The sequence below is a fragment of the Medicago truncatula genome, chromosome 1 (genome assembly GCF_003473485.1).
Source record: "Medicago truncatula cultivar Jemalong A17 chromosome 1, MtrunA17r5.0-ANR, whole genome shotgun sequence".
Taxonomy (NCBI): Eukaryota; Viridiplantae; Streptophyta; class Magnoliopsida; order Fabales; family Fabaceae; genus Medicago; species Medicago truncatula.
The window spans coordinates 34,788,090-34,810,885 of record NC_053042.1 but is presented as its reverse complement, the minus strand read 5'-3'; the positions used below and the strand labels follow the sequence as shown (position 1 = coordinate 34,810,885).

The 22,796-nt window shown below is 34.0% G+C and overlaps 2 protein-coding genes across 2 annotated transcripts; one reads left to right on the top strand and one right to left on the bottom strand.

Moving 5' to 3' along the window:
* Nucleotides 1-7,999: 7,999 nt before the first annotated feature.
* Nucleotides 8,000-14,106, bottom strand: LOC25484300 (uncharacterized). Its single transcript, XM_013613075.3, has 8 exons — nucleotides 13,952-14,106; nucleotides 11,668-11,973; nucleotides 11,274-11,473; nucleotides 10,789-11,139; nucleotides 10,494-10,694; nucleotides 10,280-10,350; nucleotides 9,345-9,484; nucleotides 8,000-8,633 (listed from the first exon to the last, which is right to left on the bottom strand). Exons 1-8 carry the CDS (start codon nucleotides 13,989-13,991, stop codon nucleotides 8,290-8,292), a joined length of 1,653 nt encoding a protein of 550 aa, XP_013468529.1. The 5' UTR covers nucleotides 13,992-14,106; the 3' UTR covers nucleotides 8,000-8,289.
* Nucleotides 14,107-18,051: 3,945 nt separating this feature from the next.
* Nucleotides 18,052-21,491, top strand: LOC25484299 (uncharacterized). The gene is made up of 5 exons (XM_013613074.2): nucleotides 18,052-18,246; nucleotides 20,109-20,223; nucleotides 20,684-20,773; nucleotides 20,870-20,968; nucleotides 21,058-21,491. Exons 1-5 carry the CDS (start codon nucleotides 18,179-18,181, stop codon nucleotides 21,154-21,156), a joined length of 471 nt encoding a protein of 156 aa, XP_013468528.1. The 5' UTR covers nucleotides 18,052-18,178; the 3' UTR covers nucleotides 21,157-21,491.
* The last annotated feature ends 1,305 nt before the right edge of the window (nucleotides 21,492-22,796 follow it).

Below are 22,796 nucleotides of genomic sequence, written 5' to 3'. Positions count from 1 at the left end.
GAAGAGGGGGCAGTTCTTCAAAGCTAAACCATAAAATGTGGGATGGTTTTAATTTATATATTAATAAGAAGAACTAATAAATTACAAGATTAATGGGAGCTAGCTAGGTTGTCACTTCAAAGTAACAGATAAATGAGAGAGATGAAATTTTGTCATAGTTGATAATATATATTATTTGCTCTTGCTTGTAAAAAGATGAAGTGAGAAGAGAACTTTCCTATGACCAATTAAATTCGGTGATTGAGTGGAGACAACCTGGAAAAAGCTTAAGGAGGATACACACACAATGACTCATACACATTTATTTCATTGCTGAATTTAATCTCATTTGAAATATATATTATATTCATATAAAAATATAAGGCTAAATTTATCTTGTTTTTTCTTTTGAAATATATTATCTTGCTTTTAAGTTATTATATTCATATTTTATGTATTGTCCATACCAACTGAGTTAAGCTCACGAGAACTTAGACACTTGGATATAATAAGTTGTAAAAATTATACACTTTTTTTCAATAAATACAAACATTAGACTTTTAGTACATTTTTATTTTTTTTGGAATACGACTTTTAGTACATTAAATATCTAATGTTTGTAACTAAGACATCAAAAATATTTTTTTTATTTTAAAAAATATTTTAATCTTTTAAGTTTTTGGTAGATCAACTCACACACATAAGTGAAAGTGTCGGGGTTAACGCTGATCATAACATTTAATCTAACAATTTCAACTTTTTATCAGTTGAGCTAAGACTCGTGGACTTTAATGTTTGAAGTTACTGCTGAATAACTCTTTAATCTTACGTGAGGGTTTAATGTTTGTAACTTTTGGACAAAAAGATCAAAGTGTAACAAGATTGGTCTAACAAATTTTGTCTTTGTAAGAATCTATTTCTCCAACAAATTTTAGGCCGGTTTTAAACAAGCTACCTAAATTTGGTGCCGACCCATCTACAAATTTTTTTTTGCAATACAAATATGTAATTATTATATATTACTGATATATGTGCCTTATTATATAGATTTTAAACTTAATTTTCTTAAAGATGGAAGACAATATTTCCTTAATTTAGTAACGTGGTGATGTCACATCAAATTATGTCCCTAATCCCAATTTTGCCTTACTACTTTATTGGCTTTCATCTTCCACCTGACCTAACTAACTACTACATGCCTTTCCGAAGCTTTTGATTGATCCTCGAGTCCAATTACACAAGGAGCCTACTCATGCATGAACGTTATTATTCGTTCATATGGTTTCGTATTTTTTATAATATATACATTAAATATTTTCCTAAGTAAGAGTTTCACATCAAACAATTAAACCACGTCCTTCTTTCTAGACAAACCCAACATACGGCCGCAAACGTGTTGAGAAAAAAGAGCAATCGTGATGCTATATGAAGGAACGTGCATTAAGCATGCTAACACATAGTGCTTTGTTTTGTAAAAATGGTAAGAAAGGGAGGAAAGATTAGGTGAGCCGAAACAACATAAGATGAAAGAAAATGAATAAAATATAAATTAATTTTGCAATTTTTTATGTTTGGTGTTCTGGACCGGTCAAAAGAATCTTAGGTCCATTTACTTAAGCCCGATACAATTTAAGCTCAAATACCGCATTTGATAACAATTACTCGCAACACACCCCTTCCTCGCGAGGGGGTGCACGGAGCAAATGAGACATGTTCAAACAAACTGCAACGTCTCTTCACACGTTCCCGCGAATCTTTCTCGGCAGCCACCCATCTCTTCACATGTTCCCTCTAAACCCTCATTCTCTGATCTCTACTGACTTAAGTGTCGAAGTGTCTGCACGTACACACCCCCGCCGTTCCAAGAGGCATTCTTGACGCATTCTGCCACCACTTAAACCGCCGCATTCAAAGCACCGGCAGTCACCTTCTGATCAAGTACGATCACTAGGGAAAATCAAGTTTATGTCGATCAGAACGTATCTTTCAATAAGTTTATGTTATTGGAAGATACACTCCGATAAATTGAGGATCTTTTAAAATTTAAATATGAAGTTTCTCTGAATCACGATCTTTCTAACCAAAAGCCCCTCAACTTGAGGCCTAAAGAAATGACCTTTGGGAATCATCCTTGGGTCTCACTAGCCTTGTCTACTGTGAAGTGTTATTAGTGTTGAAAATTACTCTTCTCCAATCAAGTTTCGCTCATTTTCAACTGAACTATCCAAAATACCCCTGAATGAGTTAACTCACGTGTTGGAATAAAATGTGTTTAACATTACCCTTTGAGAGTTTTGATGATAACAAGGTATTAAAAATTGTCAATTGGATTTGTTAATATTTGTTCAAGTGTACATGACCATAGACAAAAATTGATATCATTATTAGGTTCTGAAAGAGCAAATTGAGAGCTAAGGAATCAACAAAGAGGAAACTTGAAGCATCTGAAGAGAAGTGCTCCTGAAGTCAAAGTACTCCTGAAGTGATGACGTCATCAGAAGCAAGATCACCAAAAGCTAAAGTTCATCAGGAGATGCAAGACTTAAAGTTTCAAAAGGTTGTTCATTGGATTCAATCTCGTCCAAGCATTGCAAAAGATCAGAGGAGTGAAGCAAAGGCTATTTTGAAAGGATTTGAAAGCACTAGATGCTTGTTCTTTGAATAGCGCTGACATAGTACAATTGTACGAAGTGTACAACCACTATCTCCACTACTAAGTTTGTGTCTCTACTACAAGACAAGGATAACAGCTCTGCCTGCAACAATGTTCCTACATACTGGAATGGTTTTGAAATTGATCCTTCATAGGACAATAACCATATCAGGCGAAAGATCATTGGTGATTGATCAAAGCTTCAAACGACTCTATTTTGATGTGCTAGAAATTCACAACGTCTCTTTCACACCTCTATGTAAAGGAATGAAGACTTAGAGATTGGCAAGACTCTACAACAATTTCAAAGCGCCAAAACTCTTCTGAAATTTTTTTGTATCAAAAGTTCATTTAGAATTTCTTATTAAAGTTCATAACTTAGAAATTCTAGAGTCTTAAAGAGTTTGTATCTGATTTGTATTGTGAACACCACTGATTGTATATCAAGTGTTCAACCTCAAACAATCTTCTGTGTAATTCTATTTGAATTTAGAAGTCTCTTGCAATTGTGCTTGAGCATTAGAAGTCTCTTGATTGTGTTCAGGAGCATAGGAAGTCTCTTGCAGTTGTTCTTAAGCATTTGAAGTCTCTTGCTAGTTTTAGCAGTGAGCAGTTGTAATTAGATATTACATTTTAGTGAACTCTCCTTGGAAGTGCAAGGGGACATGACTACTTCTGGTTTGTGGAAGGAATCTGTATAATTGCTTTGTGTCTTTCTTCTCTCTCTCTCTCTCTCTCTCTCTCTCTCTCTCTCTCTCTCTCTCTATTTTATCCGTTGCATTTAGTTCTGAACATCACTTTAGAAGTAGAACTCTATTTGCTTCTGATCAGTGTTTTCAGCTTAGAAGAAATCGAAGAAAAAGCTAACACAATTCAACCCCCCTTCTTGTGTTTTTCTCACCTTCATCACGCAGGTGTTACATGCAACGTGACTTAAGTCACGCTCGATACCTAACTTAAGTCAGTGTGAGTTAACTCACGTAGGTTATAACCTAGCGTGAGTTAACTCATGTATGTTATAACCCAAGCGTGAGTTAACTCATGTAGGTTATAACCCAGCGTAAGTTAACTCATGTAAGTTATAATTCAGCGTGAGTTAATTCACGCAAGTTATACTCCAGCTTACCAAACGTGAGCTAACTCACGTGAGGTTATTTTGGTCAGTTTGTATGAAAGTGAGTAATTTTTGTTGGGCGAAGAGCAATTTTCATTAGTGTTGATCATCATATTCTCGATGAATCATAGTCCAAAATATCTTGTCTATGAGTCAATTCATTGTATCCATTTTATGTATGACTATCACGAATTAAGGTATGCTTTCTAACCCCACGCCCCCCACCCCCGCCACCCCACCCCGCCTCACACCCCCTTAAATTTTTCTAACCCTCACTCTTATCAATTAAAATGCTCTCTTCCCCCTCCCCTTAGCTCACTCTTTTAGGGTCTCTTTGAGGGTTTGGAGGATAAGGAGGAGGGAGGGAGGGATTGAGGATAAGTATAGATAAATCTTACATATTTTTTGATGATATGTTTTTGTAGACAGTTATGAATTAATGTTTATAACTTATGCAATTTTTATTTTTAAGAGTATTATAATAATATAGAATGAATTTGAAAAATTTATGTAAGTTCTTTAAAACCCACAAAACTCCTATAATTTTTGTGTTTCTCAATTTTCAGATGGTTTTGTATATGAAAACAAATAGACTTTTCAAAGTTCTCATCTTCCAAAATCTTCTCTTTCTTCCACTTCTTCCTTCTTTTTTTTCAAAATTCTTGCCTCCCCTCCAAAATCTCAGACAGACCCTTTGAAAATAAAAGTAAAACAAGTGAGGATGTGCGACTAGTAAAAATAAAAAGTAGAGTACATATTACATTTTCCATTGAGTTCTTATTTTCAAGAATTAGCAAAATAATTTTTAGATACTGCAACGCCACATGACCGGCATAAGAGTGGAGCAAGGACAAGTCAGTCGGTCCACCAGGAAAGGGAGGGTCCGTAGGTAACACCTCCGGTGCAGCAGCTGCTGCAATGTCATCCTCGTCTCCTGCATCCTGCTGATGTGGTATATGATCATGGTCATATCCACCATCCGTCACATCATGCTGTACCTGATCCTGATAGTTCAGGTACTCCACCCCAGTCTGGTCAACAGGCTGTGTAGCCTGAGAGCTTCCTGAGCCATCTCCCCTCCGACCTCTACCCCTCTTTGGGATGTGGCCGCTCTGTCTCTCCTTGCGGTGGCTCTGAGTCATGGCACGCCTACCACCAATCATCTTCGATGGATCAATGGAGTCCTGATCGGCCATATCTACAAAAAAAAAAAAAAAATTAACATCATTTCAATAACCTAATCAAACACATTAAACCTAAACTAAACATAAACATAAACCTAATTAAACCTAAACTAAACTAAACATAATTAAACCTAAACTAAACTAAACATAAACATAAACATAAACACATTAAACCTAAACTAAACATAAACAAATTAACATTAACATTAAAATGAACATAATTCTCGTGTAACCTAAACTAACTAAAAAATCAAAATAAACTTAACCAAACTATAATTAACATCATTTCTATCATTTCCATAACTAAACTAACTAAATAATCAATAAAATTGTCATTGAGACATTTTATCGAACACTTTGTGTGCAAAGTATAAAACATATTCAAATTGTGTTCATTTGCCACCATTCAAAGCCACATTATAATTTAAACTACATAGGCAACATCTACATTCATTTATCAATACATAAACTACACATGCAATGATGAAATTGTCAATTCATTTATAAAACCTAACCACATGCAAACTACTCAATTTTTTTAAAAAACTTAACATAAACAAATTAACATTAACATTAAAATGATTGACACAACTTACTTGTGATAATGTGCACTTGATTTGCTTGCAATTCGTGAAAATGGATTTGGTGAAGATTGGAGAGAATTTGAGAATTTTGAATGTTTTTTTGTAAATGGGAGGTTCTGGTTCTGCGTTCTGGTTATGTCCAGATTTCCTCGGCAGTTAACTACCGAGGAAAACCTCGGTAGTATGCTGCCGCCGGTTTACTCAAAACTTCAGCAGTTAACTGCCGAAGGGCATTTTGGTATTTTACTCGTGTGGCACAGCCATACTATATGTGGGAACAACAATTCTCAACAAGTGAGGATGTGCGACTAGTAAAAGTAAAAAGTAGAGTACATATTACATTTTCCATTGAGTTCTTATTTTCAAGAATTAGCAAAATAACTTTTAGATATTAGTACCTCGTGCTTTGTTTTTTTATTTAGGATGCGGAGTAACGTTTAGCACCTCGTGCTTTTTTTGAGATATTAGGATAATATCTCCCTTTAGATATAAACATGTAGAAGAAATAAACGTGATTTTTAACTGTCTGAAAATACATTTCCGAACAAAATGTTTTTTTAAAACAAAAATTAAAGTGCAAAGATGTATACACATGGCAGCATTGCAATATCAATTATGTTGGCACCCCAAAACCACCAAATAACTGAGAATATCATTTCTGAACAAATAAATTCTAAAAACGATAAATTTTAGAAATGTGGAGTTTCTCCCAAATTCTATATCACAAAGATTACCCCAGGCCCACACAGTCCATCGTATATATTCATTCCACCAACAACAAAACGATCATCATACAAATTCTCTGCGATGAATGATTTGCACCAGTTCAAATACGTGAAAAAGAATATTAGAATTAAATAACCAATTATCAATCTAATAGGTTAGGGCCATCATAGGTGTAGAATACTATTATCATTTCAAAAAGAAACAAAAATACTTTTTTTTAAGTTCTGCAATTAAATGGAAACATGCATGTTTCTATGCCACCATATAGCATGATTTTGATGGCCACTAAAACTCAAAAATAATGCAAAATAACTGTTTCTACTTTTCACCAGAGAAGCTATGACATGAAATCCATACCCAATACTCTGCCCGCAGGGTACTACAAATACAGCCAAAACTTATGTAGACATCTTTCTGAAGTTAAGTAAAAAATACCACATATATGAAACATATAGGTTGGTCACCATGCTCTCCTAATAATAGGTCGGTAATAACATAGGAATTTCTTGTCAATTATTCATATGCTAACAACAAAAATATTACATGCTTACATAAGAACCCACTCTTCCTTTGCTTTATGTTTCAATGATTTCGCCAAGATATATAATAATTGTCAAAACAACTCAAAAAAAACAGCAAAGTGACTAGTGGAGATTGTCCTTGGCAAAAAGAGAAAGTGCAATGCAAGTGGTAAGGTACTTGAGGACCCAAAAAAAACAGACACTAACAACAAGAATGCCTTTTATAACATAAATCAAACATTGTCATCATGTCTTATTCAGAACTGTCTTAAGTAATTCAAATCAAAATCATCTTGTATAGTTGACTTAAATTTTCTGTCTCTGCTGCATCTAACCCACTTTCCTTATTTGGACTTCTATAGAACCACACACACATATCCAAACTACTAAAATCAAGATTTGTTGTCTTGTTCACTAAAATCAAGATCTGTTGTCTTGTTCACTATAGGAGCTAGTACAGCCACAACTTTCTCTCTTCTATTCATTCTTAAACCTTCCATGTCTTGTATATCTATTCACTCATCCATCATAACATTCTTATATTCGCAACATTAAACTTAATTTATTGCGGACTCTTTTTTGCCCAACACTCAATCACATACGAGGATACAACGTTGTAGTGGAGGATTAAGAAGTGAAGTGATAAAGAGATTGAAGGTTCTATCTCCACCCAGACATAACACTAATATATATTAGTGACATACTAACATTTGTCATTCCAAATATATGTCTTGTATTTGTATGACAAAAGAGTACTTTGCTGTTGCAAACATCCAAAACATTCCTCCATTTCAAGACTAGAAAACACATTACAACTATTTTTTTGAAGGAACATTGCAACTATTTTAAAAGGTGCATATGAGCCTAACCATCATGATCGATCCAACCAAGCAAGTCATGTTGGAGTACGTAAGCATGCGATCCCAACTGCTAATGTATCCCACATTGAATGTTGTGTCATCAAATCAAATATAGAAACAGTCTCACACAAGATTTACTAAAATCTAGGTTGAGTTGTATTCTCTCATTTCTTTGAGCTGCATTTTATTCTATAATAATCTATACTTTTACCGGCTGAAAATACGTCTCTTGAGTCTTGAGTTTAGACAGATATAAATAGTTCGGTGAATTAAAAGAAAATGAAATACTTAACACACAAATAGTGATAAACATACATGGATGAAGGAAATCAAATACATCTCTTTAAAGTCACAAGTCACACCGATCACTAGCAGAGATCTAAAACATGAATATATACAAATTCAAAACATGAACCACAACATGTTCGCCTTATGAAAACAAACCCAACGATGATTTATTAATTGCTTCAGAATTAGGGACAACTATTTTATTTTACATAAATTGCCCGGCTACTAATCAACTATGCTACTCTTCCTGACACCACACACACTACAGATCTGTAAGACACCCTCTAAGTGCAGGAAACTAGTTATTAAGATTACTGTACTACTGTTTCACTGCATTCAAATGGAATCGTTTAAAAATGAAAAAATAACTAAAATATCTGTTATCGAAAGATACCTTCCTCACCATACCACGGCAAACCTTTAAGAACATCTCTCAAAGCGTAAGTGTGGCTATCACATTTGTGGTCTGTGATGAAATTTCCAGAAAGGATTATCCTCTGGAAATGCTCCCCAGGTTGCCTCTTCAAAAGGGTGTAAACTTCCTTTCCAACATCATTCTGGGATCCCAAGTTCCTCTTCAGATAGTAAACAGTCCCAGGTATGAACAACTCCTCGGGCACTGCAGGTTTAGTTTCCTCAATTTTCTGGACATCTGAATTCTCCTTTACTTCTTTGGGGGGCAAAGGTGCTTCTCTAGCAACTGGCAACTCTTTAACGGGATCAACTGTTAACACCAACCAAAACAGTTTATGATAGGAGGAGGATCATGAGAGAAAAGCTACTCAAATCAAGCACAAGTTTAATGTACAATTTGTTTATTTTTATATGCAAATGTTCTGTAATATCTACTATCAATTATCAAAGTAACTAGGTTTTTTATGCTCAAATAAACCATATTCTGATGCCTAAATATGCATATATCTGTTTCTTGCTACTTAAACTACTGTATGCACCAAAACTTTTATCCACAAGAGGTTTGATGGATCATCAACATAGGTAATGGCAAATCGTTATTGTTTCTTTTATACGAGTAGAGTGGGAAATGCAGTTCCTCCTCTGTACATGGCCTGACTGGTATGAAAAAAACAGTTCTCTCTAAAGAAGTGACACCAATGAAGGAATCATTGCATGATAAAGAAACAAGGTGAAGTGATGATGTACGCTAGACTTTTTTTATTACTATTATTATTTTATTTTCAAAGAGAGGGTTTGTTGAAAATGGGAAAAGCTACAAATAGCATAGATTATTTGAGGCATTGAACTCTGAAGAAAATAATATAACTTTACCCTCCAAAAATATAATTTATAGGAAGGCCACTGAGCTGCAGGCTCTGTGACATTTGTAAAGGTTTTGAAATGATGGCACTGTGTAAGAAGGATATATTATCAAATTTCAGAGAAGATTAACGTTCTGGACCAGAAGAGAAACGTTTACCAGATGGACTTTTGTTTCTCCTGAAATTGGCATAATCAGCAATTTTTTGAGCTACATCTTGCACAGAAGACACCGCCTGCTTTGCATTTGTAACTAAATCTGTTAATCTTTTCCGGTCTTCTTTCTCAATGACACTCATCCTGAAGGAAATCATATCATTTGATCAGAGATTTTGCCAGCTAACTGCCAAATACATATAAAGCTTTAGAAGACTTGAATCCCTTGTTACCTACTAGATTTTAGATATTTAAGCTCTAGAGTTTGTACAAGGTCTCTGCTTGGAATATTCAGTAATCATTCACCCATTTTCACCCCCCTATCCCTTTTAGCAAGTACCACCTTCCAATAAATGGAGTTTCCCATTCATCAAACTAAACAAAACTCACATGTGTGATGAAGAAAATTGCAGGAGTAAGAGAGGAGGGACCAAATTACTTCAAGAGTAACTTGGGAGAGAGTTGCTCTGCTTAACAACCCATTATAAATATTGAATTTCACCAATCTAACTGTTAAATCAAAATATTTTATTAAATAGATAAACTCCAGCTATTTTTACAAAATTTAAAAGTGTTTGATCCTTCACCAAATGAATGTACAATAAGTTTTTAAAAATATAAATAAATGTTAGCTGTAAACTATATAGCTATAAATTTCACATTTATATGAAATTTAGTGTGCTCGATCGTTAATATAATATGACAACAATCAACAATTGAATTGGTGAAATTCATTGTTTATAATGAGTGGTTAAGTGTTAAGTGTTACTACTCTACTCAAAGTTACTCCTGGAGTAACTTGATCATATAATGAAATATATTGAAACATTTAATAACATAATTGCAGTTGATCCATTAGTGATTTACTTCATGTCCTATTCTCTAAAGGAACAATAAGGGAGGTTCTCAGTTCAAGATAATAAACTAAATGTTCCTTACCAATCAGTTTGAAGAATTTCATTTCTCAGTCTTGATAGTGAAGCTACACTTAATCTTGGTACAATATCATCCTGAACAGATATCGAAAAACAAGAGATCAAAAGGGAAGCCCAATAGCTAAATACAGACAAAGCTTGGGAAAAAGAACCAGACACATCTGAGGACCTTTTTTCCAGATCAAGTCATAAAGGCATTGTGGAATTCAATCACTCACCTGCATCACAACTGTTGTTACATATCCAGCGCAGCTTTCAGCAAGTTCTTTGGAGACACAAGGTGGGGTTCCATATCCAACAGCAGATACAATGTCAGGGCTAAACCCCAGCTCCTTTGATGATTTTCTATGGATCATTATTGCTAATAAAGAAGCTATTGCACCTCCCAGAGAATGACCCACAAGTCTTAACCTAAATCCCTGTTAATGGGTTAGCCACACCTCACAGTCTGGACAAGAAAACGGCTAAACTAAGAAACTAAAATCATAACAGATAAATGAAGACCATCTCCACCTCGTGTTTCTGCAAATATTTTCTTATGTTTCCAATCTCATGATGAAGAAACCAACGAGCACATTCAGCAGTTCCGAAGTGCGTTGAATAGCCTTCATAGGTTACTTCACCATCACTTGAGGAAACAATATCAGTGATAAGGTCGTATAGAGCATGTGTGCCACGAATGCCCAAAATTACTAGCTTTTTACGGGGGTCAACCCCTATATAATATGCAGGCCTCATTACACTGGAGTTGCTAACAAATTTTATCACATTACTTTCTCGGAGCATGCTGGTCCTTGCAAGAATTGCAGGATTATCCTTATAAGCGCCTTTAGCCAGCTCAATATGATAAATGAGATCTTGAACCTGAAATCCAGTCAACATTGATAAGAATAGTGAACTACAATAATTTGTAGAGATATGCTAACATAACAGATAAGATTTCAATATCACATGACATTATGTGCCCTCTGCCTCTAAAGTACAGTTTCAGAAGTTACTATTGATTCTGAGGATATCTGGATGCCTTCGACATCTTCAAATGGATATGTGGAAGCTTGACGAAGATAGATCAGATACAAGCCAATTGTAAGGTCACTCAAGCTCCAATCCTGGATTCCAATCTTGCTTCGTTGGATGTAGGCAATTATTTCTGTAAGGGATCTATTATTTGGCGGAATTTTGTCTCCAATACCATCTCCTGCATACCATGGAAAACAGAGCCAACCTTGTGTTATTATAAAGAAAACTGGAACATTATATGATCAAGTTTTTATGGAAAATGCAGAAAATTCCGCTAACATGATTTATAGAAAGGTGCTTGCAATTTGCAGTCATGCTGGCTGTGTCTAACTCAATCACATGAAACATGTTATGAAGTTAATATTAACAGACCTGTTGGCAGAGCCCACCTACAAAATTGCAGAGCTGGTTCAAGTGCCTTGGTGAGCCAAGCCAGCTCTAACTTCCACTTATTGTCTGATGGATCTTCCTCGTCAGAACTATATTTGCTAATCCCATTATTGTCATCTGCTTTCTTAACATTTGACTTGAGAGAAAACTGACTTTTTTCTTGCTCATCTTTTAGCTTATCTTTTTCTACCTTGTCTGCTCTTGACCTTTGCAATTGAAGTCGGTTAAAAACACTGTGAATATAATTCCGATATGGTTCTTCTCTATTGAGAAAATATTTAGTACAATCTGCACATTGAATAAAGAAAATAGACATGAATACTGTGTATGGGAACCATTCTAATAAGACATTTGGTGATATCAGTTCTTCTTAAACCTTTGGGTAAGATATTACTGCATCAGCAGTGACAAGATTTATAACAAAAAACTCATGTTGGAGACAAGCCATGCATCCCTTCTCTTGCATAAACGCCGAGAGGAAACTTAGTTAATAGAGTAGTGAAACATATAACTAGGAATTCTTACCCCCACATAACTAGGAATTCTTACCCCATATCTAGATATGGTTCAAACCCAATAATGCTGTCTCTACTTGTTTTCCCATCCCTTCTTCCTCTGTTATCATGGGGGTCCCGAGGGCTTCCTCAAGGTCCAAATCAGTGGCAGGCCCTCTCTTGAACAAAAGTTATTGACGTTCTACCACACCTAATAACTATGTGAAATGATTATTTGCAAAATGTTTCAGACTATGTTGCAAGGATTAGTATTACAGCTTATGTTGTCAAATACTATTGAGCAGACTCACACGGACACCTGACACGACACTGACACGTCAACACCGCTAATGTAAAAAACATAGGACACCGACACCGCTGCATATATATTTATTAATTTATTATAATTAAATCAAATATTATTATTGATAAAAGATCTAAATCGAGAATCAAAATATATACACGGGCATCTAAATTGAACAATTTCTTTCTTTACAAGTTTCTAAAACAAGATTGAATAGTATTTGACCTTTTTTATCCATCTACTAACAAAAAAGATTAAGATGTTTTTTGAAGAAGAAAAAGAATAAAATGTTGTTAAAAAACTTAATGTCTTTAATCCCCCCCTCATTGATCAACACTGCTTCCACACATTGTTAATCTTGTAGATATATGTCTAAGATGTGCCCAAAGTGTATCGAAGCAAAGAAAACAAATTGGGACACTTGTCCGAGTTGTCCGACACGTGATGTATGAGTGTCAAACAGGTGTCAGACCCCGATTCAAGAAGTGTCGAAGCAAAGAAGAAGAAAAAACTAATTTTTGGGACACGGATTTGAGTTAGTCCAACATGTGTCGTACGAGTGTCAGACACCGATGTGTGTCCGACACCGCGACACGCCTAATCTTAGAGGTGTCTATGCAAACTCTAATATGTAGCCATGACGGCACCATTGCATATTGCGGTGGAGAATTTTTTTACAACCACCACAGCAAATTTTTCAAGAATAGCAGAGCTGTGGCGTTTTATCAGTGTGGTCAATAGCGAATCGCAGAAAATAGCAGTTTGTTCAAACTCCTCTACTCAATAATGCTATATTGCCGCTATTTGACGTCATTTTGTACTAATAGCATATCGCAAAACAATAGTGATTTGTTCAAATTCCACTATGTATAGCATTGTTAAAGCCACTACTTAACAACAATGCATTTTATGGCAGAGAATAGAGATGGCGGGTTAAAATTGTGGATTTTTGGCTTTCTGCCATCGATGACACTAATTAAAACAACAAAAACAATAGTTTCACTTGGTAAGGTTAGCTACAAGATCAAACAATGTCAAATACCCTTTTTATGTTCCAACGTGAAACTCTATCTCTCTCAAGTACAGTTATAGTTATGTACCGTCTGTATTATTCCGTCCAATACTTACTATGTTGCGAATCAAACACACCAAAGTCATCATATCTAAAAAAAATCATTGAAATCAAAATCCTCTTGGACTACCCTCCATCTTCTATAATATAATCCTATTTCACAAATTAAAATCAGTAGTAATACATAATTTTGTGTTCTCTAATTACCATCACCATATTTGGTACTAATCAGGGAAATGTAACAAGAGTATCAAATTATTCTAATTGTTTTGATAATTCTACATACATAGACATAGATGTAATCATCTTTAAAATCAAAATATATTATAACATGCAATTATAAACAAGTTATGAAGAAATGGAAAAAGGTGAAAGGAGTGAGAAAAAGGAAGTTACAGATATTGCGGAGGAGTTGTTTGACATAACGAGTGTTCATTGAGAAGTGAGGTCACGCAGTTCGTTCTCTCTCGCTCGGAAGAGTTGCAATGCAAAGAGAAATAACACACCGCCTTTGCCTATCCTCTGTAACTATGTTCTTTCACACACGGTTTTGCAACAATACGCCCAAAAATAACAATAAGTTTCTGTTTTTTTTTTTTTTTTTAAGAAAGAATTAATTTGGTTCTTCCTAATTTTTTGCAAGTCAATTTAATACTTTACAAAAATAAACCTAAATTTTCAAAACAAAACAAAAAAACTACAATTTTATATTTGAGACAATTAGTGCTAAATCATTATATTAAAGAGACTAAGTTGTCAATAGAATTATGAAGAACGTCTTCATTCGTTGTGTGATTACAATAATTTTTATATATTTTTTGGTCAAGAGGATTACACTAATTTACAATAATCACTTTTTTTCAAAGGAATTCATCACATGTTAGTAGTTACTAGTAAAGTACCCATTTAATTTATTTTTATTTTTTATAAAATATGGCATTTAGGCGGATTTAGACCGTCTCTAACTTTTCTCCTCATGTATGTTTGTCATGCTCTAATCAAAATCATCAATCTATGATACCATGTTGTTGACCGCAAACAACTGAATAAAATAAATGGTTAAGATTTGGTAGAGCCCTCTGATGTTAGGAGAGGATTTGTGACTCCTTTGACCCAAAGAAGAAACAAAAATATCTAACAATCATGGAGAAAAGACTTTGAAAATATCATCAACTAAGAAAATTTTTAATTTATCTCGAGGAAAGTTATGGACATTTAGTAAGTTTATTGTTTAAGTCTAACAAAGTTTGCAAGTTAGGATGCACAACAGTTTTCCTTACGTAAAGTATGCTTGAAATTGACATGTCAATTGTTTTTCTCGAATTCATTACACTAGAGTTGGTAAAGTATGATTGTTTGTCGCCATGTAAGTGGCCACATTGGCGGAGCTACATGCATCTCAGGGGACGTAGCTGAACCCCCTAGGTTCTTAAAATTACACCTACAAATCTTTCCAATTTCAACTTTGAATTTCCTGAAAATTTGAGTTTGCACCCTTATCTTAAAGACTGTTTCACTTCTGCACCTCTACTTTCTCTTTTTTACAGATTTAAATATTTGATTATATCTCTTTAGTTTTCGTGTCATGAATGTGTGTGAGACACTCTTATCATACTCTCTAAATGTATCAAAATTGCAGACACATCCTTAGTGCATATGTGTTTTTAGTAATTTTATAGATAAATTGGACAATGACAAAACATATTCTAGAAGAAAATTGATTGTCGAAAAACTAATTCGACGATTAAAATAACTAATAAAAGAGACATTTATGAATGTATTTGCAATTTTGATACATTGAAAGATCAATACGGCAACAATATACACATTCATGATGAAAATTTGAAAGTTCGAAAGTTTGAACCCCTAACCCTGGGTCCTGACAATGCCACTGAGTGGCCATGTCAATTAAAGCGTTAAAGTCACTTTCCATCACAAGGTTTATAACTCTACCACCTTATGTTATCTCCATTTTATCCAATATAAACCACATCTCAACACTAAGTAGCACAATGACTAGTATTCTGTGCATATTGTTTGATCCAACGTTCTGAGGAGTCTCTTAAAAGGCCCTTGAAGCCAATAGTAGATAAATTGAGCTTGAAGGCTCCATTAGGATAGAGCATCGGTCGATTTCGGGGAAAAAATAAAAATTGACGATAATCGTTGAAGACAAATAGACACTCATCTCCGCCCAGGTAGGTGCTCGGTTTTGTCGGGTGGCGGCTATATTGGGTAGCGGGTAGATCGGACGGTTAAGACTAGATCGTTTGATTTTAGAGACATCCATGACAAAGAAAATAAGATGAAAAATGCCAAAACGGGAAGAGAAGATATAAAAAGATTGTGAACTACTGGAGTAACTCTTTGGCAATCTGCAATAAGTTTCTAAAGTAATAACAAAGGACAATGCTGAACAGTAGTATTTCTCTTATATGGTTGGCATGTTTTATGGTGGCAAGGTAAAGATTTTGCTCGTATAAGAAGATAAGAAGAAGGTAAGGTATTAGAGATAAGACTCGTATAGGTACTAGTCTACTAACAATATATGAAAGTTGAAGTACAACAAAATTTTATAATCGTCCTCTTTAAAATTTATGATATCCTTAATTTTATTTGCATAATGATCATCTACTAACAATATATGAAAGTTGAAGTACAACAAAATTTCATAATCATATCATCCTCTTTAAAATCATGATATCCTTAATTTTATGTGCATAATGGTCATTTAATGTGGAAACTCATTAATATTTTCAAAATATAAACATTAATTAATATAATGTCTCTATTGAATAACATTAAAAGGTCCCCACAATATGGTGAGACTCATATAAGTTTATAAAAACAATTTTTTTTTGACAAAAACAAAATGATATTCATTCATTCAAATCGAGAGATTACATCATTCAACACCGCTAAAAACGTAAAGAATGAATCTGCGAACAAACTCACAACATCATAGTTAATAGTATATAACAACATAATGTCTACAAAAATATATGATGAAATTAAAGTGATCGGAATATCCATTGCCTCCGAATCTGCAACGTTGACGCCCAAATATTTGATTGAACAATCGATCTTTCAATATGAATCAAATGAACACCGCACGAAGACGGAAAATCAAACAACGCGCACAAGACGACGAACAACAAATCACCACACTTAAATGATGAAATTACAAAGAAAAAAAACATAGATCTATGTGAAAATCACTTATTTAGATTAAAATAAAGAGAAAAAGATGAAGAGAGATGATCTCAGGTCAAAAATTGACCCAAAACCACCCCTCAATGAAGAAATTGTAAGAGAAAACTAGGCCGGCTTGTTGGATATATAAAAAAAATTATTTTTTAAATAACTCACATATATATATATATATATATATATATATATATATATATATATATATATATATATATATATATATATATATATATATATATGTATATATATGTATATATGTATATATAAATCTTTAATATAAACTAGTCACATCGTTATATCTTAAATCTAAAAAATAATTATTTTGTATAAATATGATCGAACTAAGTATCAATATAGTAAGTCTTAGACCATTTACAATATTTTAAAATTTTCAACAACCCTCAACACCCACTTTTTCAATTTCCAACACTCCACATCATTTTCTCTCTCTTAATTCAACATCCATTCAATTTTTACCTCTCCAATAGTTTTTTTCATTCAACGCTCTACCCCACCACCTTTTATTTCTTATTCTTATTTAATTTTATATTTTTTTTTATAATTAAATAAAATTACAATTATCGATTATAATTAAAAATTATTGATTATTATTGGGATCCATTTCACTAAGTAAAGACTAAAACTTCAAAAGAAAATCTAATAATAAGATTAAGAGAGTGAAAAACTTGGTTTTTTTCTGTGTCCAAATCAAATGATCCAAGTCTCTATTTGTAAAGAAAGAAAAAAAATCACGAATTTTGATAAAAAAAAAATAAAAAATATCTGCAACGAAATAATTGAGTCCAAATTATTAAGAAGATAAAAACCCAAGCAGCCAATCGTAACATGTCAAGTGTCACAACATTTATCCATTTCTCTTTCTCTCTCTGCGTTTCCGGTCTCTCACGCGGGCGCGTGCATCTCACGCGCCTGTTTCAGCCATTCGCGTCGAGCCACGTGTCTGTTTGGGTCAGGCTTTCAACTAGTTGAACATCTTCATCATCTCTTTCCTCCAACTCAATTTTTTTTTTCACCCCCATTCCAATGATTCAACATGTTGAAAGGCACTTTCAATAAGCCATTGCACTTGATCTTAGTATATATTGAAAGAAATAAATCATAGCAAACATAGATTAAATTAAATGATAAAAAAAATAATGTATTTTTATGCTGCAGACATTTTGTCGGGTACATGGGGCCCGATGGGCCATGTGGGACTTAAAATGCCCAGTTGTCACGAAAGGAGATCTCGAGCTTTCAAAATCATACCATCATCATCCCTCTTTACTTTCAAAAAATATTACTATTTATTTCCTTTCTCTTCTTTCTCTCTTTCTATTCAGAAAAACAAACAATTTTCATACTTCACCCTAGATTTCCTCTTCTTAGCAACAAAGAGGAACAACAACAACAATGGCTTTCTCTTCCTTTCTCGGAAGAGTTCTCTTCGCTTCCATTTTCATTCTCTCTGCTTACCAAGAGTTAGTTCCTCCCTTCCTTTTTCACTCTTCATTGATTTCTATTTGTAGCGTTTAATTTTTCTTTTTTTATTTCTTTTTAAGAAATTAGAGTTAGTTTCTGAATTCTGATTATGTTTTTTTTCTTCTTCTATAGATTTGATTGTTGACTTGTTAAGGTTGTTGGATCCGTTATGTTTAAGGTTTAAAACCTTGTTTCTTTGTTAACTATTTGATTAGATCTATGTTTTTGTTTTTGTTTTTGTTCAGTGACATTTTTCATATAAAATGTTACTATTTGATTCAAATTTTAACATGAACAAGTTATGTTTTTACTTGGTTAAAGTGCAAAGAACCAGATTCATGTTTTTTATTACTTTTTGAAACATCTTAGTAACACGAAATCAAACAATTTCGTTGTGGGTTAGGTAGACCCGGTGGTGTAGGCTTGGGATATGCTCCTCTATAGGTATGAGGTTCCATTCCTCTGAGTGTTGGGTCAGTCCATACAAGGCTTTGCACTTGTTTCAATTGGGTCTGCTAGTGGATGCTAGGATTGGTCCCGAATTAGATGGTACTTGAGCAGGATACCGAGTTTAAGATAGAAACAAGCGATTATGTTGCTTTTCGAGGTTACCGAGTTTACTGTTTCCGTCCGGGAACGAATGAAACTGCTGCAAATCTTTTGTAGGAAACCTAACCTTGCATTTTCTTCTGTATTGAAATTTAATAACTTTGTTATAGCTGTTGGCTATTCTTGTCTGGATATGGTATGCGGTTTGTTGGATTGAGATTGACTATATGTTATTATCGGCTAACATGTTAGCTTGGCATAGTGTGATAATGCCATTCATATTATTAAACAATGGATGACATTGAATTCAAGGGTGATTGTTAAATTCATGATTCATCTCTTTCATTATGTTATTGTGGATGAACATTTTTTAGGAGGATCAATATTGCTATGTGAATTGTAAACGCATGCATATGATGGACCACAAACTCCTCAGTTCCTAATAACAAAGTTGCTTTGGTGCCCGCTAACTAACACTAAATCACCGCACAATGAACCAATTGCAGTACACACTATGTTTTATCATTCACTGATTTTCATTGAAAACCTTCACCTACATCACATTCAATACTTCTAGGAGTCTATTGGTCAAAACACCTTGGCAATAAGTCCAGAAGCTATTTCCGAACAATATATGTAAATTGTTTTTAAATCGTAATATTTTTTTGCATATAAGCATAAAACATGCAATAACTCCTTATGGAGAATGCTATTGAGTCCATTCAGAACACTAATTATCGAAACAAAAGTAGATAGTATTTAATGAAATGGAAAACACTATATATGGAATCATAATCATATTAAATACTTGCCATTTTAAGTGATCAATATGTTTCTCAACCAGTGCATTTGGACATCTATTAGCAAGACCATTCTTTTATGTAAGAAGCACGACGTTAGCCTGCTAAACTTTTTCTATTGTTGAATTTTTGAGCTGGAAGGCCTATGCCATTACGTGGATTACTACCTCATCCGTTCTGTGTAATGTGCTATTATACATTGCCTTGGCCATGTTTTAATTCTTACTGAATTAGATTACTTTGAATTTTTGTGTAAACAACTTCATGATAACGACACTTTCCATTGCACTTGATTTAGGAACCATTCTACGTGTCTGCAAAAGTTGATGTTGTTAGCATTGCACTTTATAAGCCGGATTAAGGGCTATAAGCTAAAAGATTCTTCCATTTGATATTATAATTGTTCAAACACTCCTTATTTAATAATCCTGACAGTTATTCTCTCTTCATCCTCTATTTTTATGCTTTAGTGAAGTTTTTTGCTTATGTATCTTATGTTCTTTGCTATATAGATATAACGAATTTGGAGTTGAGGGGGGTCCTTCTGCAAAAGCACTGAAGCCAAAGCTTGATTCCTTTGCACATCGAATCCATTCTCAAGTTGGCTTTCAACTTCCAGAGATTGATGTTAGTCTCTCTCTCCGTGTGTTTGTACGAATGTTTATGTCGTGTTAATTTTTTAAGAAAAACATGATCTGTCCTTCATTTAACACTGGACTAGTTTTTGATTTAAAATTCATAAAATTCCACAATAAATATTTGTGCCATACAATTTCATCAGAAAATTAATATTTTTTGAATGATGACTGTACCCTTCAATTAAGTACAAGGGATGTGCCTCGTTTGGAAAAGAATAATGAGGACAAGGTGGTTAGATTAAATTGAAAAGACCGGTATGCCGGTAGAGATTGCATGTCCATTTGTTTTTTTTTTTGCATTTTTCTATTATTATTCTAAATCGCCAATCTGGCATAAAAAATGAAATTGTCTGCTGATGATATTATGAACATTACATGTAGAGTTTTCCTCCCTTTTGCTCATTATTTCCTATGCCAGTGTTCCCTAATATAACTGATGTGATGTGCAGATTAAACTTGTAATTACTGGGGCTATTGCTCTGAAGGGCCTTGGAGGGGTTCTTTTCATATTTGGAAGCTCTTTCGGAGCTTTGCTGCTGGTTTGTAGTCAGATTCTCTAATGGATTCCACATTCAACTTATTTGCTCAGTTTTTTGAGTTCTGATCTTTCTTTTTTTATCTTTTTGTTGTTGCAGCTTCTGCATCAGTTGATTGCTACTCCAATTCGTTATGATTTTTACAATTATGACAACGAGGACAAAGAATTTACTCAACTTTTCATCAAATTTACACAGGTCAGAGCAGTGAATTGTTTTTTATTTGAGAATTAGTTTAAGCCTGTGTGACGTTGTTGCAATTGCTTATTGAATATCACTCCTTGCAGAACATGGCTCTTTTTGGAGCTTTGTTGTTTTTCATTGGGATGAAAAACTCCATTCCTAGAAGACAACCAAAGAAGGCTCTAAAAACAAAAACCTATTAGATGCAGCACTGTACAACCCCTCTTCAAAGAGTGTCTTGGGTTGTTTCCTGGTTCTTCACTGTATCCATTCTTCGATCATCCAGGTTTCGACTGGGTACACTCTCTGGTTCAGTTGAGTTTTGTAATTTTATCTTCACTCAGATTAAATTATTGGCTAGTAAGTATTATTGTTATTTAATTATTATTTTTGTATGAATGTTAGCACGGTTTTAGGAACTATCTTTAAATTGCTAGACTTATGTTTCAAGTGGTGAAAACAAAAGGATCAGAGCCTTTGCGTTCTTAAACTTCAGAAAGCCAATTTCATTACCATGGATTTTTTTTTCTCTGTTTAATTCATTTTTTTTCTTTCACATTTCACTTATTTCAATTGATTGTTACGTGATGTCCCACTTTCTGAACCAAGTGTGAGTAGAGAGATCAACACCCTTAGGGCCTTAGCTGTTTTATGCCTTCCATGAAAATGGCTGCATTCCAAGTTGCTCACAGAATGTTCATGGAGTAATTGGTGTGCTAAAATATATAGTGGTAAGACTAGATAGAATAATATTTTAATATTTAGATAATTTATAATTTAAATATAAAAAGCATTTGATGTGAAAAGCTGTTAAAAATGACAATACAGACCTTAGTAGTGGAAGAATGGGATATCAATTTGATGCGAAAAGTCACCAAATCTCAGTCACTCACGTATTTTCCCAATTTGTGTGATTTTATACGATGTTATGTTAACCGGGCAATGAAAAATGAAAAATGGTGCGACAATGCAAAAGTTTAAAGATTGTGACATGGTGTGCAAAGACACCGAGAGGATGAGGTGATACTCAGAAGTGATACCTTGACATCAAAATTTCAATGTGCTTGTATAAAGATAAGATAAAGAGTATGAGATGAAGATAAACATAAACATAGTCACGTTAATTGTTTGTATTTTTGATATTTAAATAACACAATTGTATAAAAGTACCGACGTTTGCATTGGAATGATAGATATCAATCAGCCTATTAAAATTTGACAATTTTTATCCGTCTATTTTTACCGGTTTTTGGATTTGGTTCACCATTTTAAAAATCGGTGATTTCATATGTTTTAAATGATGTGGTATGTTTTAAATTAATGGAAAGTTCCTTAAAAATGTCATATAACTGTATTTTTAGACTAAATTACTTGATAGAAAAACCGCAATTTTCAAATTTTCATATAAGGAAACCAATTCCGTGAAATAGTAAGTGTTTGTTTGCTTTAGCGGTGGGAAAGTAAAAAACGTACGTTTGGAGAGAAGCTGAAAATTTGAGCTTTTGAAAGTCACGATAAAATTGGATTCCAAATGCAAGAAAACATGTTTTAACTCCAAACCAAAAACACTATAAATAGAATACCATAACTACGATAAAAGAATCACACAACACTTTACTTTTGTGGAGAATCCCCAGACTAATGTTGTAACATCCAAGGCTGACGAGGGCGCGTGGAGTGGTCGTCGGTGCACAAGGCACGACAATGAGCGGCTTCGACAATTTCTAGACGAACCGAATCACACCGGAATGAGAGGGATTCTGAGGCCGTGCAGGTATGAGACTGTATGGTTGAAGGAAGACTTTTAAGAATTGTTTGATACTACCTATATCAACAAGATGCA